Below are 23,659 nucleotides of genomic sequence, written 5' to 3' on the forward strand. Positions count from 1 at the left end.
GGCCACGTTCCAACAGACCTCACAACCTCTGAGGATGCCTGCCACAGATGCAGGTGAAACATCAGGAGAGAATGCTTCTAGAACATGCCCAAAAAACCTGCAACAACCCTGCATTAACTTTTGAGTGCAGATGCACCCAGGAGGAACGCAAAAGGGAAGTTTCATTGGGAGGAAGTCCAGGGGAAGCAGAGTTCTGAGGAAGAAGCGTCTCCGGCCAAAAAAGCTTTTTTCGTGAGTTCCTCTTGCTGGCTCGGAGTTCGAGAGAAGGCGCAAAGGAGGCCGTTGAGAGACCCAGCAGAGAAAATGAACTTGAAGATGGCGAAGAAAATCTCTTGTTCTGCAAAGGAAAGTATCTGGAAGGATTTCCTGTTTGCAGGTGAGTTACATGGACCTGGGGGAGATGATGGGCCAAAACTAACAAAATGAAGTTCAACAGGGACAAATGCAAGATACTCCACTTTGGCAGGAAAAACGAAATGCAAAGATGCAGAATGTGGGACGCCTGGCTCGAGAGCAGTACGCGTGAAAAAGATCTTGGAGTCCTCGTGGACAACAAGATAAACATGAGCCAGGAATGTGATGTGGCAGCAAAAAAAGCCAATGGGATTCTGACCTACATCAAGAGGAGCCTAGTGTCTAGATCCAGGGAAGTCATGCTCCCCATGCTCTATTCCGCTTTGGTTAGACCACACCTGGAATCACACTGTGTCCCATTCTGGGCACCACCATTGAAGGGAGATGTTGACAAGCTGGAATGTGTCCAGAGGAAGAGGGTGGTCATCTGTCAGGGGTGATTTAAATGCAATATTCCTGCTTCTTGGTAGAATGGGGTTGGACTGGATGGCCCATGAGGTCTCTTCCAACTCTTTGATTCTATGATTCTATTGCAGGGTCTGGAGAACAAGCCCTATGAAGAGCGGCTTAAAGAGCTGGGCATGTTTAGCCTGAAGAAGAGAAGGCTGAGAGGAGACATGATGAGGGCCATGTATAAATATGTGAGAGGAAGCCACAGGGAGGAGGGAGCAAGCTTGTTTTCTGCTGCTCTAGAGACTAGGACGTGGAACAATGGCTTCAAACTACAAGAAAGGCGATTCCATCTGAACATTAGGAAGAACTTCCTAACTGTCAGAGCCATTCAGCAGTGGAACTCTCTGCCGCAGAGCGTGGTGGAGGCTCCTTCTTTGGAAGCTTTTAAACAGAGGCTGGATGGCCATCTGTCAGGGGTGCTTTGAACGCTATTTTTCTGCTTCTTGGCAGAAGGGGGTTGGACTGAATGGCCGATGGGGTCTCTTCCAACTCTATGATTCTATGAATAATTGTGTTGTTGTAAGTTTTCCAGGCTGTCTGGCCATGTTCCAGAAGCATTCTCTCCTGATGTTTCACCTGCATCTATGGCAGGCATCCTGAGAGGTTGCGAGGTCTGTTGGAAACTAGGCAAGAGAGGTTTATATATCTGTGGAATGATGTCCAGGATGAGAGAAAGAACTCTTGTCCATTTGAGTCAGGTATGAATGCTGCAGTTGGCCACCTTGATTAGCATTTAATGACCTTGCAGTTTCAAGGTCTGGCTTCTTACTTCCTGGGTTGTTTCACATGTCCATGTTTCACAGGTGCATAACAGAGTTGGGAGGACAGTGGCTTTATAAATGAGCACCTTGGTCTCCCTACGGATGTCCCGGTCCTCAAACACTCTCTGCTTCATTCGGAAGAATGCTGCACTCGCAGAGGTCAGGCAGTGTTGTATTTCAGTGTCAGTGTTGACTTTTGTGGAGAGTTGGCTGATGGAATCATTCCAGGAGTTGAGTGTGACGTCTGTAGACAGTCCACGTTTTGCAGGCATAGAGCAGGGTTGGGAGGACAATGGCTTTATAAACAAGCACATTGGTCTCCTGGTCCTCAAACACTCTCTGCTTCATTCGGAAGAATGCTGCACTTGCAGAGCTCAGGCGGTGTTGTATTTCAGTGTCAGTGTTGACTTTTGTGGAGAGGTGGCTGCCAAGGCCATCCCCCAGCAACACCTTCTGGGTACGACCCTCCAGGAAAGCTCATCCTCTCGAGCCAACCCAGAAGGATACATTGCAATGCTTGCATCCATATTCTCAGAAAAGCCAAACAGGGGAAAACCAAATACTTTGGAGCTAGGTTTTGGAGACCCAAAAGTTGTTTTGGAGTTTGAACCACATTTTGCTGACATTTCTGGTGTTGGTTGCATATAATTTATTTTGCACATCAAATTGATGTTTTGCCTGGAGCAAGTGTCCCTGATATCGAGGAAGAATTTAGGGGTCTTTGCCAGGAGGCAGAGACTTATCAGACTCATCAAAGAGTTTGTTGCCCTGGTGAGACAGAAGAAGCACCCAATATTTCCCCTGATTTTTCCCAATGAAAGGTCTCACCAAGTTGAAGAAAAGCCACTGAGTTGTTTATTGTGATCCAGCTGGAAAGGATGCAGAGCCGTGATATTTCGTCAGGAAAGCATGCATGAGTACAAATAAAAGCCATTTTTATAGAAAAACAGACTTGTCTGGTTAGAATCTGGTTAGAATCTCCCATTCCCCGCCCTCCACCCAGCTTGAAGGTGATTGGCTGGTGCTTCAACAGCTGGGAGGAGGTTCGGCTGCCCCTTGAGCGCCTGGGCCAATCACAAGGATTCTGGGTTGTTGTAGGTTTTTCAGGGCTATATGGCCATGTTCTGGAGGCAATTTTTCTCCTGACGTTTCGCCTGCATCTATGGCAAGCATCCTCAGAGGTAGTGAGGTCTGTTGGAAGTAGGAAAAATGGGTTTATATATCTGTGGAATGACCAGGGTAATGTTTCAGCTGATCGATTTGCATTCAATGGCCTGGAAGCGCCTGGGGGGAATCTCTTGTTGATTCCTCCCAGAAATCAACAAGATTCCTGGAATCAACAAGATCAACAAGGATTCTGCTGCACGATCACAGGGCTTCGGCCGCCAATCACAGGGCTTCGGCCGCCTTGGCACTTCAGCGAATCAGGAGAGAGGGAGGCAGGACAAGGGAATACAATGCATTCTTGAGTGGATTATGGAAATTCAGGAAATGTCCAAGCGGCCGGCAAGTCCTAAAAAGGCCTACAAGCTAGCCTTCTATTGTCCTTTGATTGGTTCTAATAAACATTGATGTTGGTGATACTGCCATAATCCGGATTTTCTTCCATACCAAGACAGAGGAACAATGGGGGAAACTTGGGTGGATGTTGTAGTGAGAGAGATTGAATAGGTGACAGGGCGGGAGGAGGTGCAGCTTTCCTTTTTTTTTTTTTTTTGGTAAAAACTGTTTATTTTGATTATGGTACATAACATAACAGAAAAGCAAACCATGGCAAATCAGATACAATCAGGTACCAATATTTTTGACGTGTACATGCCTCTCTACCTTATTCAATCAATCAGTTAATTTTGACGTTAAGTACAAATTATTATCATTTACATATCTTAATACACATAAACTTGCTATTTCTGGCTGTTTTCCACTGCTTTCAGTCAGAGCTTAGTATTAAATTTTTTCATAACATTCAGGAAATCAGCACATGGCATTTTACACACATACCCCAGACCTTACACTCAACCCAAAACCCCTATCCTGAACAAACTAAACCCTCATCCCCACACCCGTGCACCCTTCACCATGATTTCCCGCACCGAAACACTATGAGGCCTTTAAGCCTATTTATCTATCCTTATCTATCACAGGGCTTCGGCCACCTTGGCACTTCAGCGAATCAGGAGAGAGGGAGGCAGGACAAGGGAATACAATGCATTCTTGAGTGGATTATGGAAATTCAGGAAATGTCCAAGCGGCCAGCAAGTCCTAAAAAGGCCTACAAGCTAGCCTTCTATTGTCCTTTGATTGGTTCTAATAAACATTGATGTTGGCGATACTGCCATAATCCGGATTTTCTTCCATACCAAGACAGAGGAACAATGGGGGAAACTTGGGTGGATGTTGTAATGAGAGAGATTGAATAGGTGACAGGGTGAAGCATAGGGCATAAAATCTTGATTAAATGTACACACTAGGCTTGGGTAACCACGGAAAAATTTGGTTCTAAACTCGTTTTGTTTTTAGGGGGCCCTTGCGTTTTTGTTTTTTTTTAAGAATTCCAAAATTTTCCTTTTAAAAATTTCGAAATATACAAAATTTTGTAAAATTACGAATCGATTTGTTAATGGCGGACGCAATTGCGCAATATGCTAAAAAACCCTCCAAATGGGATGGGGGAACTTCTGAAGCTTCCCTCTCCCTCTGTTGTTGACTGTTGGTGTGATAAAACAAACAACAACTATATTATATTATATTATTATAATATTATTATATTATATTGTTGTATATTATAATATTATTATATTATATTATTGTATATTATATTATATTATTATTATATTATTATATTATATATTATATATATATTATATTATATTATATTATATTAATATATTATATTATATATTATATATTATATTATATTATATTACTTTATATTATAATATTATTATATTATATTATATTATATATATAATATTGTAATATAATATAATAATATAGTAATATAATATATAATAATATAATATAATATACAATACTATAATATAATAGTATTATAATAATATAATATAATATACAATACTATAATATTATTATATTATATATTATATATTATATTATAATTGTATATTATATTATATTATATTATATTATATTATATTATATACTAGCTGTACCTGGCAACGCATTCCTGTGGCATAGAGTGAGGGTATGAAAAATAAAGTAATGAGAAATTTTGGGCAAGAAGGATGCCAGGAGAAAGAGGAGGGAGGGAAGGGGGAATGTGGGATTTGCCAGCTGGAAGGAAGGAAGGAAGGAAGGAAGGAAGGAAAGAAGGAAGGAAGGAGGGAGGGAGGGAGGGAGGGAGGGAGAGAAGGAAGGAAGGAAGGAAGGAAGGAAGGAAAGAAAGAAGGAAGGAAGGAAGGAAGGAAGGAAGGAGGGAGGGAGGGAGGGAGGGAGGGAGGGAAGGAAGGAAGGAAGGAAGGAAGGAAGGAAGGAAGGAAGGAAGGAAGGAAGGAAGGAAGGAAGGAAGGTAGCCCAGTGCAGCCCAGAGGGAGGGAAGCAGCAGAGCAAAGGGACCGGAAGTGGGGAAAATGCGAGATTGTAAAACTTGCACCAGACATACGAAAATAATTACGAAATAACTATGAAATAATTATGAAAATTGGAAAAAATGTTTCGATTCTTAATTACTCCTCACACTATTCCTGCATGGCTCAATATTGGATTGTAAGCTAATTTAAATACGAATTAGTAACGAATAACGAAATTAACGAACTGGATCGCCCAAGCCTAGTACACACTATCTAACATGGGAAGGGTCTTTGTCCTTAGCAAAACTACTATCTTTTATGGGGGCGGGGGGGTCATGTTCGACTTCATCCCTTCTAAACCTCTCCCTTTTTCCTCTCACTACAGTGCCAGTCCTGAGTTTCTGCTTCTTCTTGGCTGGTGCTCACGCCTCGTTGACTGATATTACGGTGGAGCCAGCAAACCCAACGCGTGGAGGAAGCGTCCTCCTCACCCCCACAAGCGTCCCAGAAAACAAGAATTCCTGCCTTTGGTACCGGGGAGAAGAATCCCTTCAAAACCTCATCCTTGGGTATTCCTTCTATCCATCCTTTTCAATTCAACGGAGAGATGGCTACACCAGGCGAGGGAACATAGACCCCAGCTGCTCCCTTCAAATTGTGGAGTTGGAAAGAACCGACTCTGGAACCTATAGCGTCAAAATAGTCGGTGCTGATTGGACGGTCAAAGGAAAAGTGGACCTCGTGGTCTCAGGTACGTTCCAGGTGTCCTTCATCCGCCCTGCCTTCCTTTCTGCGGCCTTCCTCCCTGGATGCGGAGAGCCCAGGCTGGAGCTACACTGCCATATAACCCAGATTATCAAAGCAGATAATCCATGTTATCTGCTTTGTTCTGGATTATCTGAGTCTACACAGATCACCCATACACAGCAAACTTCCAATGCCATTTTCTTTTTTTTTAATATTGTTTTTATTAAGAACTAGCTGTACCCGCCGCGCGTTGCTGTGGCCAACCTTCCCTCCCTCTTTCTCTCCTCCCTTCCCTCTTTCCTTCCTTTCCTCTTTTTCTTTCCTTATCTCTCATCTTTCTTCCATCTCTACCTGTTTCTTTCCTCCCTTTCTTTGCTCTTTGGTTCCATCCTTCCTTCCTTCCTTCCTTCCTTCCTTCCTTCCTTCCTTCCTTCCTTCCTTCCTTCCTTCCCTATCTTTCGTTCCTTCTCTCCTTCCTTCCCTCTCTTTTTCCTTTCACTTTTTTATTTCCTTCTCTCCTTCCTTGCTTCTCTATCTTTCTTTCTTTCCTTCTTTCCCTCCCTCCTTCTCTCCTTCCACCCTTCCCTCTTTCTCTCCTTCTCTCATTACATCTTGACTCTCCCTTCCATTTAATATTGTATTTATATCTTACATAGAAAGAAGGAAAGGAAGGAGGAAGGAAGGAAGGAGGGACAGGAAGGAAGGAAAAAGGAAGGGAGGGAGGGAAAGAAGGGAAGGAAGGAAAAGAAAGAAGGAGGGACAGGGAGGGAGGGAGGAGAAGGAAGGAAGGAGGAAGGAAGGAGGGAAAGAAAGGAGGGGGATGAAGAAAGGTGGAAGGGAAGGAAATGAAGGGAAAGAAGAAGAAAAGGGAGGGAGGAAGGAAAAGAAGGAAAGGAAGAAGGAAGGAAGGAGGGACAGGAAGGAAGGGAAGGAGGGAAAGAAGGAAAGGAAGGAGAAGGAAAGAAGAAAAGGAAAGGGAGGAAAGAAGGGAAGGGAGGGAGAGAAGGAAGGTCCTTCATTCAAGCACCGTGGACCTTCCTCGCCTAGGGACATCGTGTCCAAATTTGGTGTCAATTGCCCCAGTGGTTTCTGAGTTCTGTGAATAGCACAAACGAACATTACATTTTTATTTATATAGACTAGCTGTTTCCACCACGCGTTGCTGTGGCCAACCTTCCCTCTCTCTTTCTCTCCTTTCTTTCCTTCCTTCCTTTGCTCCCTCGTTCCTTCTTCCCGTTTCTTCTTTCCTTCTCTCCTTCCTTCTCTGCCTCTTTCCTTCGTTCCCCCCTTTTTCTTTTCCTCCCTCTTTCTCTCCTTTTTCCCTCTTCCCTTTCTCTCCTTCCTTCGCTCCCTCTTTCTTTCCTTCCCTTTTTTCTTTCTTTCTCTCCTTCCTTCCTCTTCTATCTCTTTTCTTCCTTCCCCCCTTTTTCTTTTCCTCCCTCTTTCTCTCCTTATTCCTTCTTCCCTTTCTCTCCTTCCTTTGCTCCCTCTTTCTTTCCTTCCCTTTTTTCTTTCTTTCTCTCCTTCCTTCCTCTTCTATCTCTTTTCTTCCTTCCCCCCTTTTTCTTTTCCTCCCTCTTTCTCTCCTTATTCCTTCTTCCCTTTCTCTCCTTCCTTTGCTCCCTCTTTCTTTCCTTCCCTTTTTTCTTTCTTTCTCTCCTTCCTTCCTCTTCTATCTCTTTTCTTCCTTCCCCCCTTTTTCTTTTCCTCCCTCTTTCTCACCTTATTCCTTCTTCCCTTTCTCTCCTTCCTTTGCTCCCTCTTTCTTTCCTTCCCTTTTTTCTTTCTTTCTCTCCTTCCTTCCTCTTCTATCTCTTTTCTTCCTTCCCCCCTTTTTCTTTTCCTCCCTCTTTCTCTCCTTATTCCTTATTCCCTTTCTCTCCTTCCTTCCTTCGCTCCCTCTTTCTTTCTTTCCTTCCTTTTTTTTCTTTCTTTCTCTCCTTCCTTCCTCTTCTTTTTTCTTCCTTCCCCCTTTTCTTTTCCTCCCTCTTTCTCTCCTTTTTCCTTCTTCCCTTTCTTTCCTTCCTTCGCTCCCTCTTTCTTTCCTTCTTTCCCTTTTTTCTTTCTTTCTCTCCTTCCTACCCTTCTATTTCTTTTCTTCCTTCCCCCCTTTTTCTTTTCCTCCCTCTTTCTCTCCTTATTCCTTCTTCCCTTTCTCTCCTTCCTTTGCTCCCTCTTTCTTTCCTTCCCTTTTTTCTTTCTTTCTCTCCTTCCTTCCTCTTCTATCTCTTTTCTTCCTTCCCCCCTTTTTCTTTTCCTCCCTCTTTCTCTCCTTATTCCTTCTTCCCTTCCTCTCCTTCCTTTGCTCCCTCTTTCTTTCCTTCCCTTTTTTCTTTCTTTCTCTCCTTCCTTCCTCTTCTATCTCTTTTCTTCCTTCCCCCCTTTTTCTTTTCCTCCCTCTTTCTCTCCTTATTCCTTATTCCCTTTCTCTCCTTCCTTCGCTCCCTCTTTCTTTCCTTCTTTCCCTTTTTTCTTTCTTTCTCTCCTTCCTACTCTTCTATCTCTTTTCTTCCTTCCCCCTTTTTCTTTTCCTCCCTCTTCCTCTCCTTTTTCTTTCTTCCCTTTCTCTCCTTCCTTCGGTCCCTCTTTCTTTCCTTCTTTCCCTTTTTCTTTCCTTCTTTCCTTCCTTCTCTGCCTCTTTCCTTCCTCCCCCCTTTTCCTCCCTCTTTCTCTCCTTTTTCCTTCTTCCCTTTCTCTCCTTCCTTCACTCCCTCTTTCTTTCTTTCTTTCTTTCTTTCTTTCCTTCCTTTTTTTCTTTCTCTCCTTCCTTCCTCTTCTATCTCTTTTCTTACTTCCCCCCTTTTTCTTTTCTATCAAAGCTAAATTATGTATATGCTAGCCGTCCCCTGCCACGTGTTGCTGTGGCCTCTCTGGAGGTTATGGAGGTTCTGTGTGGGAGGTTTCACCCAATTCTGTCGTTGGTGGGGTTCAGAATGATCTGTGATTATAGGTGAACTATAAATCCCAGCAACTCCCAAATGTCAGAATTCTATTTTCCCCAAACTCCACCAGTGGTCACATTTGGGCATACTGAGCATTTGTGTAGAGTTTGGTCCAGATCCATCATTGTTTGTGTCCGCTGTATTCTGTGGATATGGGTGAACTAAAACTCCCAAACTCAACATCAATGCCCACCAAACCCTTCTTGTGTTTTCTGTTGGTCATGGGAGTCCTGTGTCCCAATTTTGATTCGATTCCATCATTAATTGAGTTCAAAATGCTCTTTGATTGTAGGTGAACTATAAATCCCAGCAACTACAACTCCCAAATGACAAAATCATATATTTTTTTTAGTGAAGGACATAGATTGGGTTGTTAGGTATCTTGTGACCAAATTTGGTGTCAATTCGCCCAGTGGTTTTTGAGTTCTGTTAAGCCCACAAACGAACATTACATTTTTATTTATATAGATGTTTGTTCCGCAAAGGCTCCTCCGTGGCTTGATGTATCTGGCCCAAACGTGGCACACATACACTTCATGATCCAACTTAAATTACTGGCTGTCTTTCTTCTTTGAGAAACCCACCCCGTTTAGGACTTAAGCCCCAGAAATTAATTAAGAGGTCTGTGTTTCTGCCATGCTCAGAGGCAACCACAAGAGGGCCCTATACAGGCTTCAGCATGACTTGATGGATCTGGACCAAACTTAGAATCCTAGAATCAAAGAGTGGGAAGAAACCTCATGAGCCATCCAGTCCATCCCCATTCTGCCAAGAAGCAGGAATACTGCATTCAAATCACCCCTGACAGATGGCCATCCAGCCTCTGTTTCAAAGCTTCCAAAGAAGGAGCCTCCACCACACTCCGGGGCAGAGAGTTCCACTGCTGAACGGCTCTCACAGTCAGGAAGTTCTTCCTCATGTTCAGATGGAATCTCCTCTCTTGTAGTTTGAAGCCATTGTTCCATTGCGTCCTAGTCTCCAGGGAAACAGAAAGGAAGCTTGCTCCCTCCTCCTCCCTGTGGCTTCCTCTCACATATTTATCCATGGCTATCATATCTCCTCTCAGCCTTCTCTTCTTCAGGCTAAACATGCCCAGCTCCTTAAGCCACTCCTCATGGGGCTTGTTCTCCATACCCTTGATCATTTTAGTCGCCCTCCTCTGGACACATTCCAGCTTGTCAATCTCTCTCTTGAATTGTGGTGCCCAGAATAGGACACAATCTTCCAGGTGTGGTCTAACCAAAGCGGAATAGAGCATGGGGAGCAGGACTTCCCTAGATCTAGACACTAGGCTCCTCTTGATGCAGGCCAAAATCCCATTGGCTTTTTTTGCCACCACATCACATTCCTGGCTCATGTTTAACTTGTTGTCCACGAGGACTCCAGATCTTTTTCACACGTACTGCTCTCGAGCCAGGCATCATTGTCCCCCATTCTGTCTCTTTGCATTTCGTTTTTCCTGCCAAAGTGGAGTATCTTGCATTTGTCCCTGTTGAACTTCATTTTGTGAGTTTTGGGCCATCCTCTCTCTAATCTGTCAAGATCCCTTTGAATCCTGCTCCTGTCCTCTGGAGTCTTGGTTCTCCCTCCCAATTTGGTCCCCTCTGCAAACTTGATGATCCCGCCTTCTAACCCTTCATCTAAGTCATGAATGAAGATCCTGAACAGGACCGGGCCCAGGACGGCTCCTGCAGATGGCACTCCACTTGTCACTTCTTTCCAGGATGAAGAGGAAGCTTTGGAGAGAATTACCCTCTGGGTTCATCCTGGAAGGCATGAAGGCACCCTCCCAATGTGGTGTCGTCTGCAAACTTGGGAAAGGCGTACGAAGGAGCTGGGGGTGGTGACGGCCGACAGGGAGCTCTGGCGTGGGCTGGTCCATGAGGTCACGAAGAGTCGGAGGCAACTGAACGAATGAACAACAACAACAACAACATTATTTAACTTTTAAAACCTACCCCGATTTAGAAAAAGGAAGTCTCCAGTCTTAAAAGCTGCAAATGTGTATGTGCTGGAAATTTCAGAAACCAAATTAGCAATTGAGTGGGACTTCCAGGGACTTAAGAGGGTTGCACAAGAATAGGAATAATGTATACAAAGCAAACGAAAAACCTCAGAAGGAGTTCTGCAAATGGTTCAAAAGCAGACAAGTTTGCATATGGCACAGAGTGCCCTGCATCGGAGCTCTTGCTGTGCAGTTGGTGCATCCCGACCACAGAAATCTTACAAAAGGACAAGATTATAACACTTCCTGTTTGCAACCCGTCTATGGTTTCCCCACAACTGTTTCCAGCTTGATTTTCTTACTGTTGGCAAGTGCTTGTTTCTTTATTATTATGATTATGATTATTATCTTTATTTGTACCCCGCTAGCATCTCCCGAAGGACTCAATGCAGCTTACAAAGGCCAAGGCCTCAAAACACAACATAACAAATACACAACTCAAAGCAAATCAAAAAAACAATTAAAGCAATATCAAAACATAAAGCAATAAAACAACACACTAAAAACCACAATAAAACTGTGCCGGGCCAAATATAATGGGTAGGCTTGGGCGATCGAGAAAAAAATTGGTTCTAAACTCGTTTCGTTTCTAGGGTGCGCTCGCATTTCGAAATTCTAAGGACTTCCGAAATTTAAGATTTTAAAATTTTGAAATTTCTGAAATTTCGTAAATTACGAATCAATTCGTTAATGGCGGACGCGATTGCGCAATATGCTAAAAAAAAAATCCTCCAAATGGGACAAGGGGAACTTCTGAAGCTTCCCTCTCCCTCTGTTGTTGACTGTTGGTGTGATAAAACTAACAACAACTATATTATATTATATTATATTATATTATATTATATTATATTATATTATATTATATTATTATATTATTATATTATATTATATTATATTATATTATATTATATTATATTATATTATATTATATTATTATAATATAATTATATTATATATTATTATAATAATATAATATAATAATATAATATATTATTAAGAACTTCCTGACTGTGAGAGCCGTTCAGCAGTGGAACTCTCTGCCCCGGAGTGTGGTGGAGGCTCCTTCTTTGGAAGCTTTTAAGCAGAGGCTGGATGGCCATCTGTCAGGGGTGATTTGAATGCAATATTCCTGCTTCCTGGCAGGGGGTTGGACTGGATGGCCCATGAGGTCTCTTCCAACTCTTTGATTCTATGATTCTATGATATATAATATAATATAATAATTTATTATATTATATATATTATATTATATTATTATTATATATTATATTATATATTATATATTATAATATTATATTATAATATATTATATTGTAATATATTATATTATAATATAATATACAATTATAATATAATATAATAATCATATAGTAATATAATATATAATATAGTAATATAATATAATATACAATATAATGCACCAGACATACGAAAATAATTACGAAATAATTACGAAAATTGGAAAAAAATTGTTTCGATTCTTAATTACTCCTCACACTACTCCTGCATGGTTCGATATCGGATCGTAAGCTAATTTAAATACGAATCAATAACGAATAACGAAATTAACGAACTGGATCGCCCAAGCCTAATAATGGGTACAGATTAAAAGTGCTGATGTGACAGGTGGTGTGTCGGATTTTAAGGTAAGTGCAGTGTGCGAGCAATCTTAAACTCTATTAAAGTGCTTCTGGGACATGTTGTTGGAGTTTTCCTATTCTGGCAAAGCACATCGGAACAGCCAGGTCTTTAAGTTCTTCCTAAAGACTGCCAATGTAGGGGCCTGTCTAATATCTTTGGGGAGGGAGTTCCAGAGTCGGGGGGCCACCACAGAAAAGGCCCTGTCTCGCGTCCCCACCAGACGCGCCTGCGATGCTGGTGGAATCACGAGCAGGGCCTCTCCGGATGAGCGAAGAGAACGTGTGGAGATGCGGTCACGCAGGTAGGATGGTCCCAAACTATTTAAGGCTTTGTAGGTAAGCACCTGCACCTTGAATTGGGCTCGGAAAATAAACGGCAGCCAATGAAGCTCCTTGAACAGGAGGGTTGACCTCTCCCTAAAGGGGCACCCGTTAACATCCTGGCACCCGTTGGACCAGTTGGAATTTCCGAGCCATTTTCAAGGGCAGCCCCACATAGAGCACATTACAGTAGTCCAATCTAGAGGTGATTAAGGCATGGACCATTCCGGCCAGATCAGCCTTCGCGAGGTACGGTCACAGTTGGCGCACGAGTCTCAATTGTGCAAAAGCCCTCCCGGACACCACCGACGCCTGAGCCTCAAGCGTAAGTGATGAATCCAGGAGGACTCCCAAACTGCAGACCTGTGGCTTCAGGGGGAGTGTAACCCCGTCCAACACAGGTTGCCACCCTATACCCCGATCTGGTTTACGATTGACCAGGAGGACCTCTGTCTTGTCGGGATTGATCTTCAGCTTGTTCCTCCTCATCCAGATAGACACAGTGGCCAGGCACTCATCCAGCTCTCGAGGGGCTTCCTTGGAATTGAGTGGAAATGAGTAATAGAGTTGTGTGTCATCTGCATAGAGATGGCACCCAACTCCAAAACTCCGGATGACCTCTCCCAGCGGTTTCATGTAGATGTTAAAAAGCATGGGAGACAAAATAGAGCCTTGCAGGACTCCACAGGTCAAGGGCCAGGGGTCTGAGCAGGCATCTCCTAGCTTCACCATCTGGGACCAACCCTCCAGGAAGGACCGGAGCCATGACAAAACTGTGCCCCCGAGACCCATCCCAGAGAGTCAACCCAGAAGGATACCATGATCGATGGTATCGAAAGCCGCTGAGATGTCAAAGAGAACCAACAGAGTCACACTTCCCCTGTCCAGCTCCCTGCGGAGGTCATCCACCAAGGCGACCAAAGCCTTCTTGGTGCCGCGGCCAGGCCTGAAACCAGACTGTGACTGGTCCAGGTAATTGATGTCATCTAGAAAACCCTGGAGCTGGAAGGCGACCACCCGCTCCAGCACCTTGCCCAGAAAAGGGAGGTTGGAGATTGGTCTGTAATTGTTCAGCACCGTGGAGTCAAGGGAAGCCTTTTTGAGGAGTGGGCAAACCACAGCCTTGCAGTATTCCCCCTTCTTCTGATGCGTAATATCTTGCAGTATTCTTCCTTTTGATGTGAAATATCTTGAAGCATTCCTCCTTCTTTTTGAAGCGCAATAACTTGCAGTATTCCTCCTTTTTGTTGTACTATACCTTGCAGTATTCCTCTTTTTTAATGTGAAATATTGCGGCATTCCTTCTTCTTTCTGATGTGAAATATCTTGCAGTAGTCCTCCCTCTTTCTGAAGTGCAATATCTTGTGGTAGTCCTTCTCCTTTCTGATGTGAAATATCTTACAGTATTCCTCCCTTTTTTGATGTGAAGTAACTTTTAGTATTCCCTCTTCTTTTTGATGTGAAATGTTGCAATTCAGACAAAATGGGAAGATATATGACAAGGCTGAAAAAAAACCATTTTGAGCATCCTAACCCACGATGGTAGCAAATTATCCCAAATGTGATTCTTTGCAATTGAACACAACAATCCTGCTGAATTATTTTAAAATATATGTTTTTAAAAAGCAGATCTTGCTTCTCCCAGTGAATTTGAAAGATTGGTGCTGTGGTTCGTTGGCATACCCCCTTATTAGTTAGTCCCCAAAATAATCTTCAGAGCTTTTGATCCAATCAAACACTGAAGGCAGGAGACTTTCTTACAACATGTTTAATTGATCAAGTCACCCTGTTGGGTTAGCAAAAGGAAAGTGCCACACCAAAGTGATAGGCAGTTTGGGTTTATTAATGACTTAGATGAAGGGCTAGAAGGCAGGATCATTAAGTTTGCAGACGGCACCAAATTGGGAGGGATAGCCAATAGTCCAGAGGACAGGAGCAGGATTCAAAGGGATCTTGACAGATTAGAGAGATGAAGGGCCAAAACTAACACAATGAAGTTCAACAGTGACAAATGCAAGATACTCCACTTTGGCAGAAAAAATGAAATGCAAAGATACAGAATGGGTGACGCCTGGCTCGAGAGCAGGACGTGTGAAAAAGATCTTGGAGTCCTCGTGGACAGGAAGTTAAACATGAGCCAACAATGTGATGTGGCGGCAAAAAAAGCCAATGGGATTTTGGCCTGCATCAATAGGAGCATGGTCTCTAGATCTAAGGAAGTAATGCTACCCCTCTATTCTGCTTTGGTTAGACCACATCTGGAGTATTGTGTCCAATTCTGGGCACCACAATTCAAGAGAGATATTGACTCTAAGCTGGAATGTGTCCAGAGGAGGGTGACTAAAATGATCAAGGGTCTGGAGAACAAGCCCTATGAGGAGCGGCTTAAAGAGCTGGGCATGTTTAGCCTGAAGAAGAGAAGGCTGAGAGGAGATATGATAGCCATGTATAAATATGTGAGAGGAAGCCACAGGGAGGAGGAGGGAGCAAGCTTGTTTTCTGCTTCTTTGGAGACTAGGACGCGGAACAATGGCTTCAAACTACAAGAGAGGAGATTCCATCTGAACATGAGGAAGAACTTCCTGACTGTGAGAGCCGTTCAGCAGTGGAACTCTCTGCCCCGGAGTGTGGTGGAGGCTCCTTCTTTGGAAGCTTTTAAGCAGAGGCTGGATGGCCATCTGTCGGGGGTGATTTGAATGCAATATTCCTGCTTCTTGGCAGAATGGGGTTGGACTGGATGGCCCACGAGGTCTCTTCCAACTCTTTGATTCTAGGATTCTATGATTCATAACTTTTCAGCATGTGTTTTCATGTGATATTTTTCCACCTCAAGACCTCCTAGTCCCCCTCTCTTCAACCCTCCCTCTTTCTAGATTGCAGAACATCAAGACCTATCCTTTGAACTTCCTCCTAATTTTTGGATCCCTCACCCTCTGTTGCCTCACAGTGTATGCAATATTTTCTCTGAACTTTATTTTGTTGGTATTACTTTATTTTTCCCATCTCCAACTTCAGCATTGTCACCTGGAGTCACCGCTGTGATCGTGATCGTGATGTTGGCCTTGGGATCGGGCCTAATCGGAGGCCTGCTTTATTTCTTTCTCCGTGAGTAAAACTATGGAAACTTCCCAGAACTTCTCTCTTTTTTTTCTCTTCCCAATCAAGAGGGACAGCAATGCAACTATAGTAATAGCTATGCGGAATACGCTCTTTGCCAGACTGCAAATCCATCCAAATGTCATTAGTTGAGTTGGTTTCCAATCTAAATGTAGCACAGAGTTCATCTAGATCAGTATTTCTCAACCTGTGTCCCCCTCCCCAGATGTTTTGGCCTTCAACTCTCAGAAATCCTAACAGCTAGTAAAGTGGCTGGGATTTCTGGGAGTTGAAGTCCAAAACCCCTGGAGAACCAAAGGCTGGGTTGGTCCACCAGGTGTTTTGGACTTCAACTCCTTGGTTGGTCCTCCAGGTGTTTTGGACTTCAACTCCTGGGTTGGTCCTCCAGGTGTTTTGGACTTCAACTCCTGGGTTGGTCCTCCAGGTGTTTTGGACTTCAACTCCCAGATGTTTTGGACTTCAACTCCTGGTCCTCCAGGTGTTTTTGGACTTCAACTCCTGGTCCTCCAGGTGTTTTGGACTTCAACTCCCAGGTGTTTTGGACTTCAACTCCTGGTCCTCCAGGTGTTTTGGACTTCAACTCCTGGGTTGGTCCCCCAGGAGTTTTGGACTTCAACTCCCAGGTGTTTTGGACTTCAACTCCTGGGTTGGTCCCCCAGGAATTTTGGACTTCAACTCCTGGGTTAGTCCTCCAGGTGTTTTGGACTTCAACTCCCAGGTGTTTTGGACTTCAACTCCTGGGTTGGGCCTCCAGGTGTTTTGGACTTCAACTCCTGGGTTAGTCCTCCAGGTGTTTTGAACTTCAACTCCTGGGTTGGGCCTTCAACTCTCAGAAATCCTAACAGCTGGTAAACTGGCTGGAATTTCTGGGAGTTGTAGGCCAAAACACCTGGAGACCCACAGGTTGAGTGAGAACCACTGCTCTAGATGGAAGACCTAGAAGTAGCCTCTTTAGGCATTTCCAAGGTTTTCCAGGAAACTCTACAGCCTCTTACAGAGGGATGCGTAACTCACCTCGAAAACTTTGCAGATTCTTCCAGAGTCCGTTTCTGCATTCCCTTCAAATGCCCCGATTTGGCAGGAACATCCTGGGGATGATGGGGAATGTACTGCCGAAGGTTTTCATGGATGGAATCACTGGGTTATTGTAGTTTTGGGGGGCTATATGGCCATATTCTAGAAGCATTCTCTCCTGACGTTTCACCTGCATCTATGGCAGGCATCCTCAGACCTCACAACCTCTGAGGATGCTTGCCATAGATGCAGGCAAAACCTCAGGAGAGAATGCTTCTAGAACATGGCCTGAAAAACCTACAACAACCCAATGATGGGGAATGTTTCCCAAGAGTCCTTTCTCCCACCCCGGACTTTCCACAGAGATATAAACCCAGTTTTCCTAGTTTCCAGCAGACTCCACAACCTCTGAGGATGCCTGCCACAGATGCAGGTGGAACATCAGGAGAGAATGCTTCTAAAACATGGCCATACAGCCTGAAAAACCTACAACAACCCAAAGACCTTGTTGCCATCAGTATGGATGATAGTTGAAGATGATGGGAGCGGTGGTCTGACCCATGCAGGAAGCACCTGAGCAGGTGGAAATGATTCCCCGCCCAGCTTTGATGCCTTGGTGTCTCCTTCCTGCAGGGATTCGCCGTCAGAGAAGGAAACTCACCTTGGACCGCGCCCAGTCTGCAACGGCAACCTATGAAAATCTCCCCCGTCCAGGACTGAAGGCAACTGAGGTGAGCCACCGTGGAGCTCTTCCCTAGTCATGCATCTTCCTCTTTTCCTTTTACCTTCTACCTTTCCGTTACTTCCTTTTCTAGTGAGTCCTATCTCTCATTATGTGCAATTGTGATATATCCAAAGTTTAGCCTCAGTTTCGTCCTCTTAGAACCCAACTTAGACGGCACCGGGACTGTGGCACAGCTGGTTGGGTGATGAGTTCAAAGCCAGCCCGGGTCAGAGTGAGCATCCGACCAATTTGTGTAGCTTGCTGTCAACCTTTGCAGCCCGAAAGACAGTTGCATCTGTCAAGTAGGAAATTTAGGCACCGTTTATGCATGGAGGCAAATTTAACTACCGTATATACTCGAGTATAAGCCGACCCGAATAAAAGCCGATGCACCTAATTTTACCACAAAAAACTGGGAAAACTTATTGACTCGAGTATAAGCCGAGGGTGGGAAATGCAGCAATTACGGGTAAATTTCAAAATAAAAATAGATCACATGTCGGACACTTATTATTATTTCTATTGGGTTGTGGTTATTATTATTATTATTATTATTATTATTATTATTATTTGAAACACAACAATATGAGTCCACAACAAACAAGATCACTCTGCTGGTTGTTGCATTGGATCACATATCAGACACTTATTATTATTACTATTGGGTTGTGGTTAATATTATTATTATTATTATTATTATTATTATTATTATTATTATTGGAAACACAACAAGATGAGTCCACAGCAAACAAGATCACTCTGCTGGCTGTTGTATTGGATCACACGTCGGACACTTATTGTTATTACTATTGGGTTGTTGTTGTTGTTGTTGTTATTATTTGAAACACAACAAGATAAGTCCACAGCAAACAAGATCACTCTGCTGGTTGTTGTATTGGATTACACACCAGGCACTTATTATTATTACTATTGGGTTGTTATTATTGTTGTTGTTGTTGTTGTTGTTGTTGTTATTTGATACACAACAAGATGAGTCCACAGCAAACAAGATCACTCTGCTGGTTGTTGTATTGGATCACACGTCAGACACATTATTATTTCTATTGGGTTGTTGTGAGTTTTCCAGGCTGTCTGGCCATGTTCCAGAAGCATTCTCTCCTGACGTTTCACCCACATCTATAGCAGGCATCCTCAGAGGTTGTGAGGTATGTTGGCCCAGTCCTGGGAATTCATCTTTTGGCTGATGTTGATATGGAGGTGCAACAGTTCCTCGTCTATGTTTGCGAGTTCTTTGCGTTAGTTTTCCCAATTTTTGTGTGTCTTGGAAGAGTTTCTCCTCGTAGAGATGTTCAATGTATTGACATCTATGGCGGGCATCCTCAGAGGTTGTGAGGTCTGACAAGGAACTGTTGCACCTCCATATCAACATCAGCCAAAAGATGAATTCCCAGGACTGGGCCAACAGACCTCACAACCTCTGAGGATGCCTGTCATAGATGCAGGCGAAATGTCAGGAGAGAATGCTTCTAGAACATGGCCTACAACAACCCAGTTAATTGACTTGTTAACTAATATCTGGCCAATATCTAAAGGTGGGATGCAAGGCAAAATGAAACTAAACAAATAAAGACAGGTGTTCAGGATTCGGGTTGATTTAGGGACTTTGTGAATCAACGTCATTTTTTTTTTGTATGTTTTGGCACAGGAGAATCCAGAAGTTTCTTCTGATCCTACCAGCAATGTCTATGAGGTGAGCAGAAGACATTATTATCATTATTATTATTATTATTATTATTATTATTATTATTTGAAATGCAACAAGATGAGTCCACAACAAACAAGATCATTCTGCTGGTTGTTGTATTGGATCACACTTCGGACACTTATTATTATTACTATTGGGTTGTTATTATTATTATTATTATTATTATTATTATTATTATTATTATTATTTGAAACACCACAAGATGAGTCCACAGCAGACAAGATTACTCTTCTGGCTGTTGTATTGGATCACACGTCGGACACTTCCCAAGTGTCTAGGACTGTGTTGTTGTTGTTGTTGTTGTTAGAAACACCACAAGATGAGGCCACAGCAGACAAGATTACTCTTCTGGCTGTTGTATTGGATCACACGTCGGACACTTCCCAAGTGTCTAGGACTGTGTTGTTGTTGTTGTTGTTGTTAGAAACACCACAAGATGAGTCCACAGCAGACAAGATTACTCTTCTGGCTGTTGTATTGGATCACACGTCGGACACTTCCCAAGTGTCTAGGACTGTGTTGTTGTTGTTGTTGTTGTTAGAAACACCACAAGATGAGTCCACAGCAGACAAGATTACTCTTCTGGCTGTTGTATTGGATCACACATCAGACACTTCCCAAGTGTCTAGGACTGTGTTGTTGTTGTTGTTGTTAGAAACACCACAAGATGAGTCCACAGCAGACAAGATTACTCTTCTGGCTGTTGTATTGGATCACACATCAGACACTTCCCAAGTGTCTAGGACTGCGTTGTTGTTGTTGTTGTTGTTGTTGTTGTTGTTGTTAGAAACACCACAAGATGAGTCCACAGCAGACAAGATTACTCTTCTGGCTGTTGTATTGGATCACACGTCGGACACTTCCCAAGTGTCTAGGACTGTGGTGTATCGGGTAATAATGCGTGCAGATCCCAGTAAGGTGGCCTTTTGCAGCTGACAGACGGTAATTGTGTTTAAGTGCTGGCCAGGGTCTTTAGGCACTGCACCCAGTGTGCTGATCACCACTGGGACCCCCTTGACTGACTTGTGCAGTTCGATCTTTAAATCCTCATATCGTGTCAGCTTTTCCCATTGTGTCTCTTCAATCCTGCTGTCACCTGGGATTGCAACATCGACAATCCATACTTTGTTTTTCAACACGATTGTGAGGTCAGGAGTCTTGTGCTCCAAAATGCTATCTGTCTGAATCTGGAAGTCCCAGAGGAGTTTGACGTGTTCATTTTCTGTAACTTTTTCCGGCTTGTGGTACCCGCCCCCCTTCCCCGCCCCCGTTCTTTGTGCCAGGCAGATGGTCTTTGTGGCGCAAGTTCCAATGGATCATCTGAGCAACGGTGTTGTGCCTCTGCTTGTAGTTAGTCTGTCTGCGCGATCTTCTTGCAGCAGCTGAGGATGGGATCTCTTATTTCCTCTGCTTCCTTGCAAAATCTACATTAGGGATCTGTCATGGACTTTTCAACTCTGGCTTGGATGGCCTTGGTTCTAATGGCTTGTTCTTTTCCATGGTTTCTTCCTTTCTGTTGAATGTGTCCACATGCTTGGGCATCTACACTGTAGAATCGATAAACTGCCATGGCTCAATCTATGGAATTCCGAGAGTTGTAGTTTTGCAAAGAGTGGAGGTGCATCACCAATTATTGAAAAAGAGACAATTGGGGAAAGAGTAGACTGAAGCTTCTTCCACCTCATAGTCACTGCAATGGATAACCAACAGTTGCAACATGAGTAACAGCTGGCACAAAACAGAACGTTTTGGATCAGACCTTAGTTGGGATCCCATAGCATTGAGCCACGGCAGTTCAAATCGGGACATTCATTCTACAGTGGAGATGCAGCCATGGTCCTGGTTTTTAGTGTTGGAAGGTATGCAATTGTGTCATTTCTATTCTGTCTTTTCAGGCCTTGCAGAACCAAAGCCCTTGTGTCTATGAAGAGATCAAGCGACCCTAATGGATGGAGCAACCATCATCCCCTTTGCTACTTTGACTTGGACTATGGAGTCAATTTTCCCATTTCATTATCTGACTGCAAGCTGGATTCAATGTCTTCCATTGAAAACACCCAAGCATGGCTACGTCTACATTGTGTATGGGACACTGGGAAAGAGTGCAAACGACAACTCCCAGAATTGTACAGCATTGCACCATGGCAGATCAAATGCGGTCAAACTGCATTCCTTCTATGGCATAGATATATCTCTTACTCTCAGATTGTAGGATCTATATAGCAATATTAAATAACCACTCACAAGTTGGTTCTGCTTTGAAATGGATATATTGCTTGTATCTCCGCAGCAAAGAAAGACACTACTGACTTTTTCCCACCATCACTTCCTTTTATACACCTTTCCTGCCCATTTCCCCCCTCTTCTCAGTTTCCTTATTAGAACTTGTTGCTTTACAAGTTCCAATGCAAGGTTTCCAGCACCCTTTGCTGGCTTCAAATTGTCAGAGAGAGAGAATTGATTCAGCCAGGATGATTCAGCCAGATTGTCATGGAGGGAATTTGTGATGTCTTCATGCCGTCAGAAATTGACTCCTGACACCTTGTCCTTACCCTCTTTTATGTTTTTTTGTATTTATTTACTAGCCATCCCCTGACATGCATTGCTGTGGCCCAGTCTGTGTATATGTGTTTGTGTGTTTGTGTATATTTGTACATATGTATGTTTAGATGTGTATATGTATACTGTGTATATGTGTGTGCTTATATATATGCATATATGATTGCCATCCTGTGGGGGAGGAGGAGGAGGAGGAGGAGGAGGAGGAGGAGGAGGAGGAAGAGGTGGTGGCAGCTTTTTGGCTGGCAGAGGGGCCAGGCAGCCATTCTGAGGATGCGGAGGTGGCAGGGCCAAAAGTGATGGCCTCGCAACCCCTGGACAATGGACAATCGACCCCTCTGGGGGTTGCGACCCCCAGGTTGAGAACCGCTGCTTTAAGCTATAAGAGAAAAAACCCAAGGGAATGAAAGAGAAATGAGAATAAAATGCACGTTTGTAACCTTATAGTGTCTCTTCAGTTTTATTTGCAAGCAAGGCCATATCATTGCATGGCCTACCAAGGCAGCAGCAGATGTTTTGGAGATGGGTTTCTCAACTGGAACCTGGACGACATCAATAGGATTTTCGATTCTCTGACCTTTCTGCAGATTCTCCATGTTTGCCGGTTGTCGGGGGTTTTTTTCTATGTTCGCTTCGTAATGCGTTATCCATCAAAATGTTTCCGGCAACCTAAACATACATTAATTATGCAAAATATGCATTAAGGAAATCCAGTGAAGGGTTAGTCCTCTATAGAGCTCAGATGGAAATCCATAGTGAATTAACTAGGATGGAATAGAACTATAGGATCACAGAGTGGGAAGGGACCCCAAAGGCCATCCAGTCCAACCTTGTTCTGACAGGCACAAAGGCACCATTGAAGCCCTCCTGACAGATGGCCATCCAGCCCCTGTTTAAAAGCCTCCAAAGAAGGAGACTCCATTGGATTCCAAGGTGGTCTGTATCCCACTAATGAAAGCTCTGTCGTGGAATCTTTCCTGCATTTGAATCCATGGTTCTAACTAGAGGTATGGTAAATCCCATGCCATTGTTCCCATTCTGTTTACTGGGAAATTCCCACAATCGGGAGCAAAGTTTTGTTTTTGTTTCAGTAGGATTCCCCCAATCGGCACCAATGGGAAAACTTTAAAGCAGACATGGGCAAACTTTGACCCTCCAGGTGTTTGCACTTCAACTCCCACAATTCCTAACCGCCAGTAGGCAGTTAGGAATTGTGGGAGTTGAAGTCCAAAACACCTGGAGGGCCGAAGTTTGCCCATGCCTGCTTTAGAGGCTTGTTTCTCAACCATTGTTAGGCCTATGAGCATGAAACTCATATCCGTTGTAGGTCACATTTACAACTGCAAGTGTGCCAAGTTTCAGAACATTTCATCAATCCGCTAATTTTTGGGAATTTTATAAAGTTTTTACCATTACATTAAAATATATACAGGAGGGGATTCTGGGAATTGAAGTCCCAAGCAAACATCGCAAGAGGGGAGGAGAATGGAATAAAATAAAATCAATCCAAAACACTTTTGGCCCTCAAGCTTTTCGTATTAGTAGTAGTAGTAGTAGTAGTTGTAATACTTCTACCACATTTTTCTTTCCCAAAAGACACACAAAGTGACTAAGAGTAAAAAAAATCATAACATTGTGTATATTAAAACCTAACACATATAAGCACTGAAATATAATGAAATAGAGGACTAATAAAAATACATAGTTTAAACCAATAAAACCATTACAAGTTCAATGTATCTCTATCTCTATCTATCTATCAATCT

At 43.3% G+C, this 23,659-nt stretch overlaps 1 protein-coding gene across 1 annotated transcript; it reads left to right on the forward strand.

Annotated features, from left to right (window-relative positions):
* The first annotated feature begins 269 nt into the window (after nt 1–269).
* LOC132780516 (carcinoembryonic antigen-related cell adhesion molecule 19-like) lies at nt 270–22,067 on the forward strand. Its single transcript, XM_067462045.1, has 6 exons — nt 270–376; nt 5,484–5,849; nt 15,769–15,858; nt 17,518–17,615; nt 19,275–19,319; nt 21,230–22,067. The coding sequence occupies exons 1-6, from the start codon at nt 304–306 to the stop codon at nt 21,278–21,280; spliced, it is 723 nt and encodes a 240-aa protein (XP_067318146.1). The 5' UTR covers nt 270–303; the 3' UTR covers nt 21,281–22,067.
* The last annotated feature ends 1,592 nt before the right edge of the window (nt 22,068–23,659 follow it).

Source organism: Anolis sagrei, chromosome Y (assembly GCF_037176765.1).
Source record: "Anolis sagrei isolate rAnoSag1 chromosome Y, rAnoSag1.mat, whole genome shotgun sequence".
NCBI lineage: Eukaryota > Metazoa > Chordata > Lepidosauria > Squamata > Dactyloidae > Anolis > Anolis sagrei.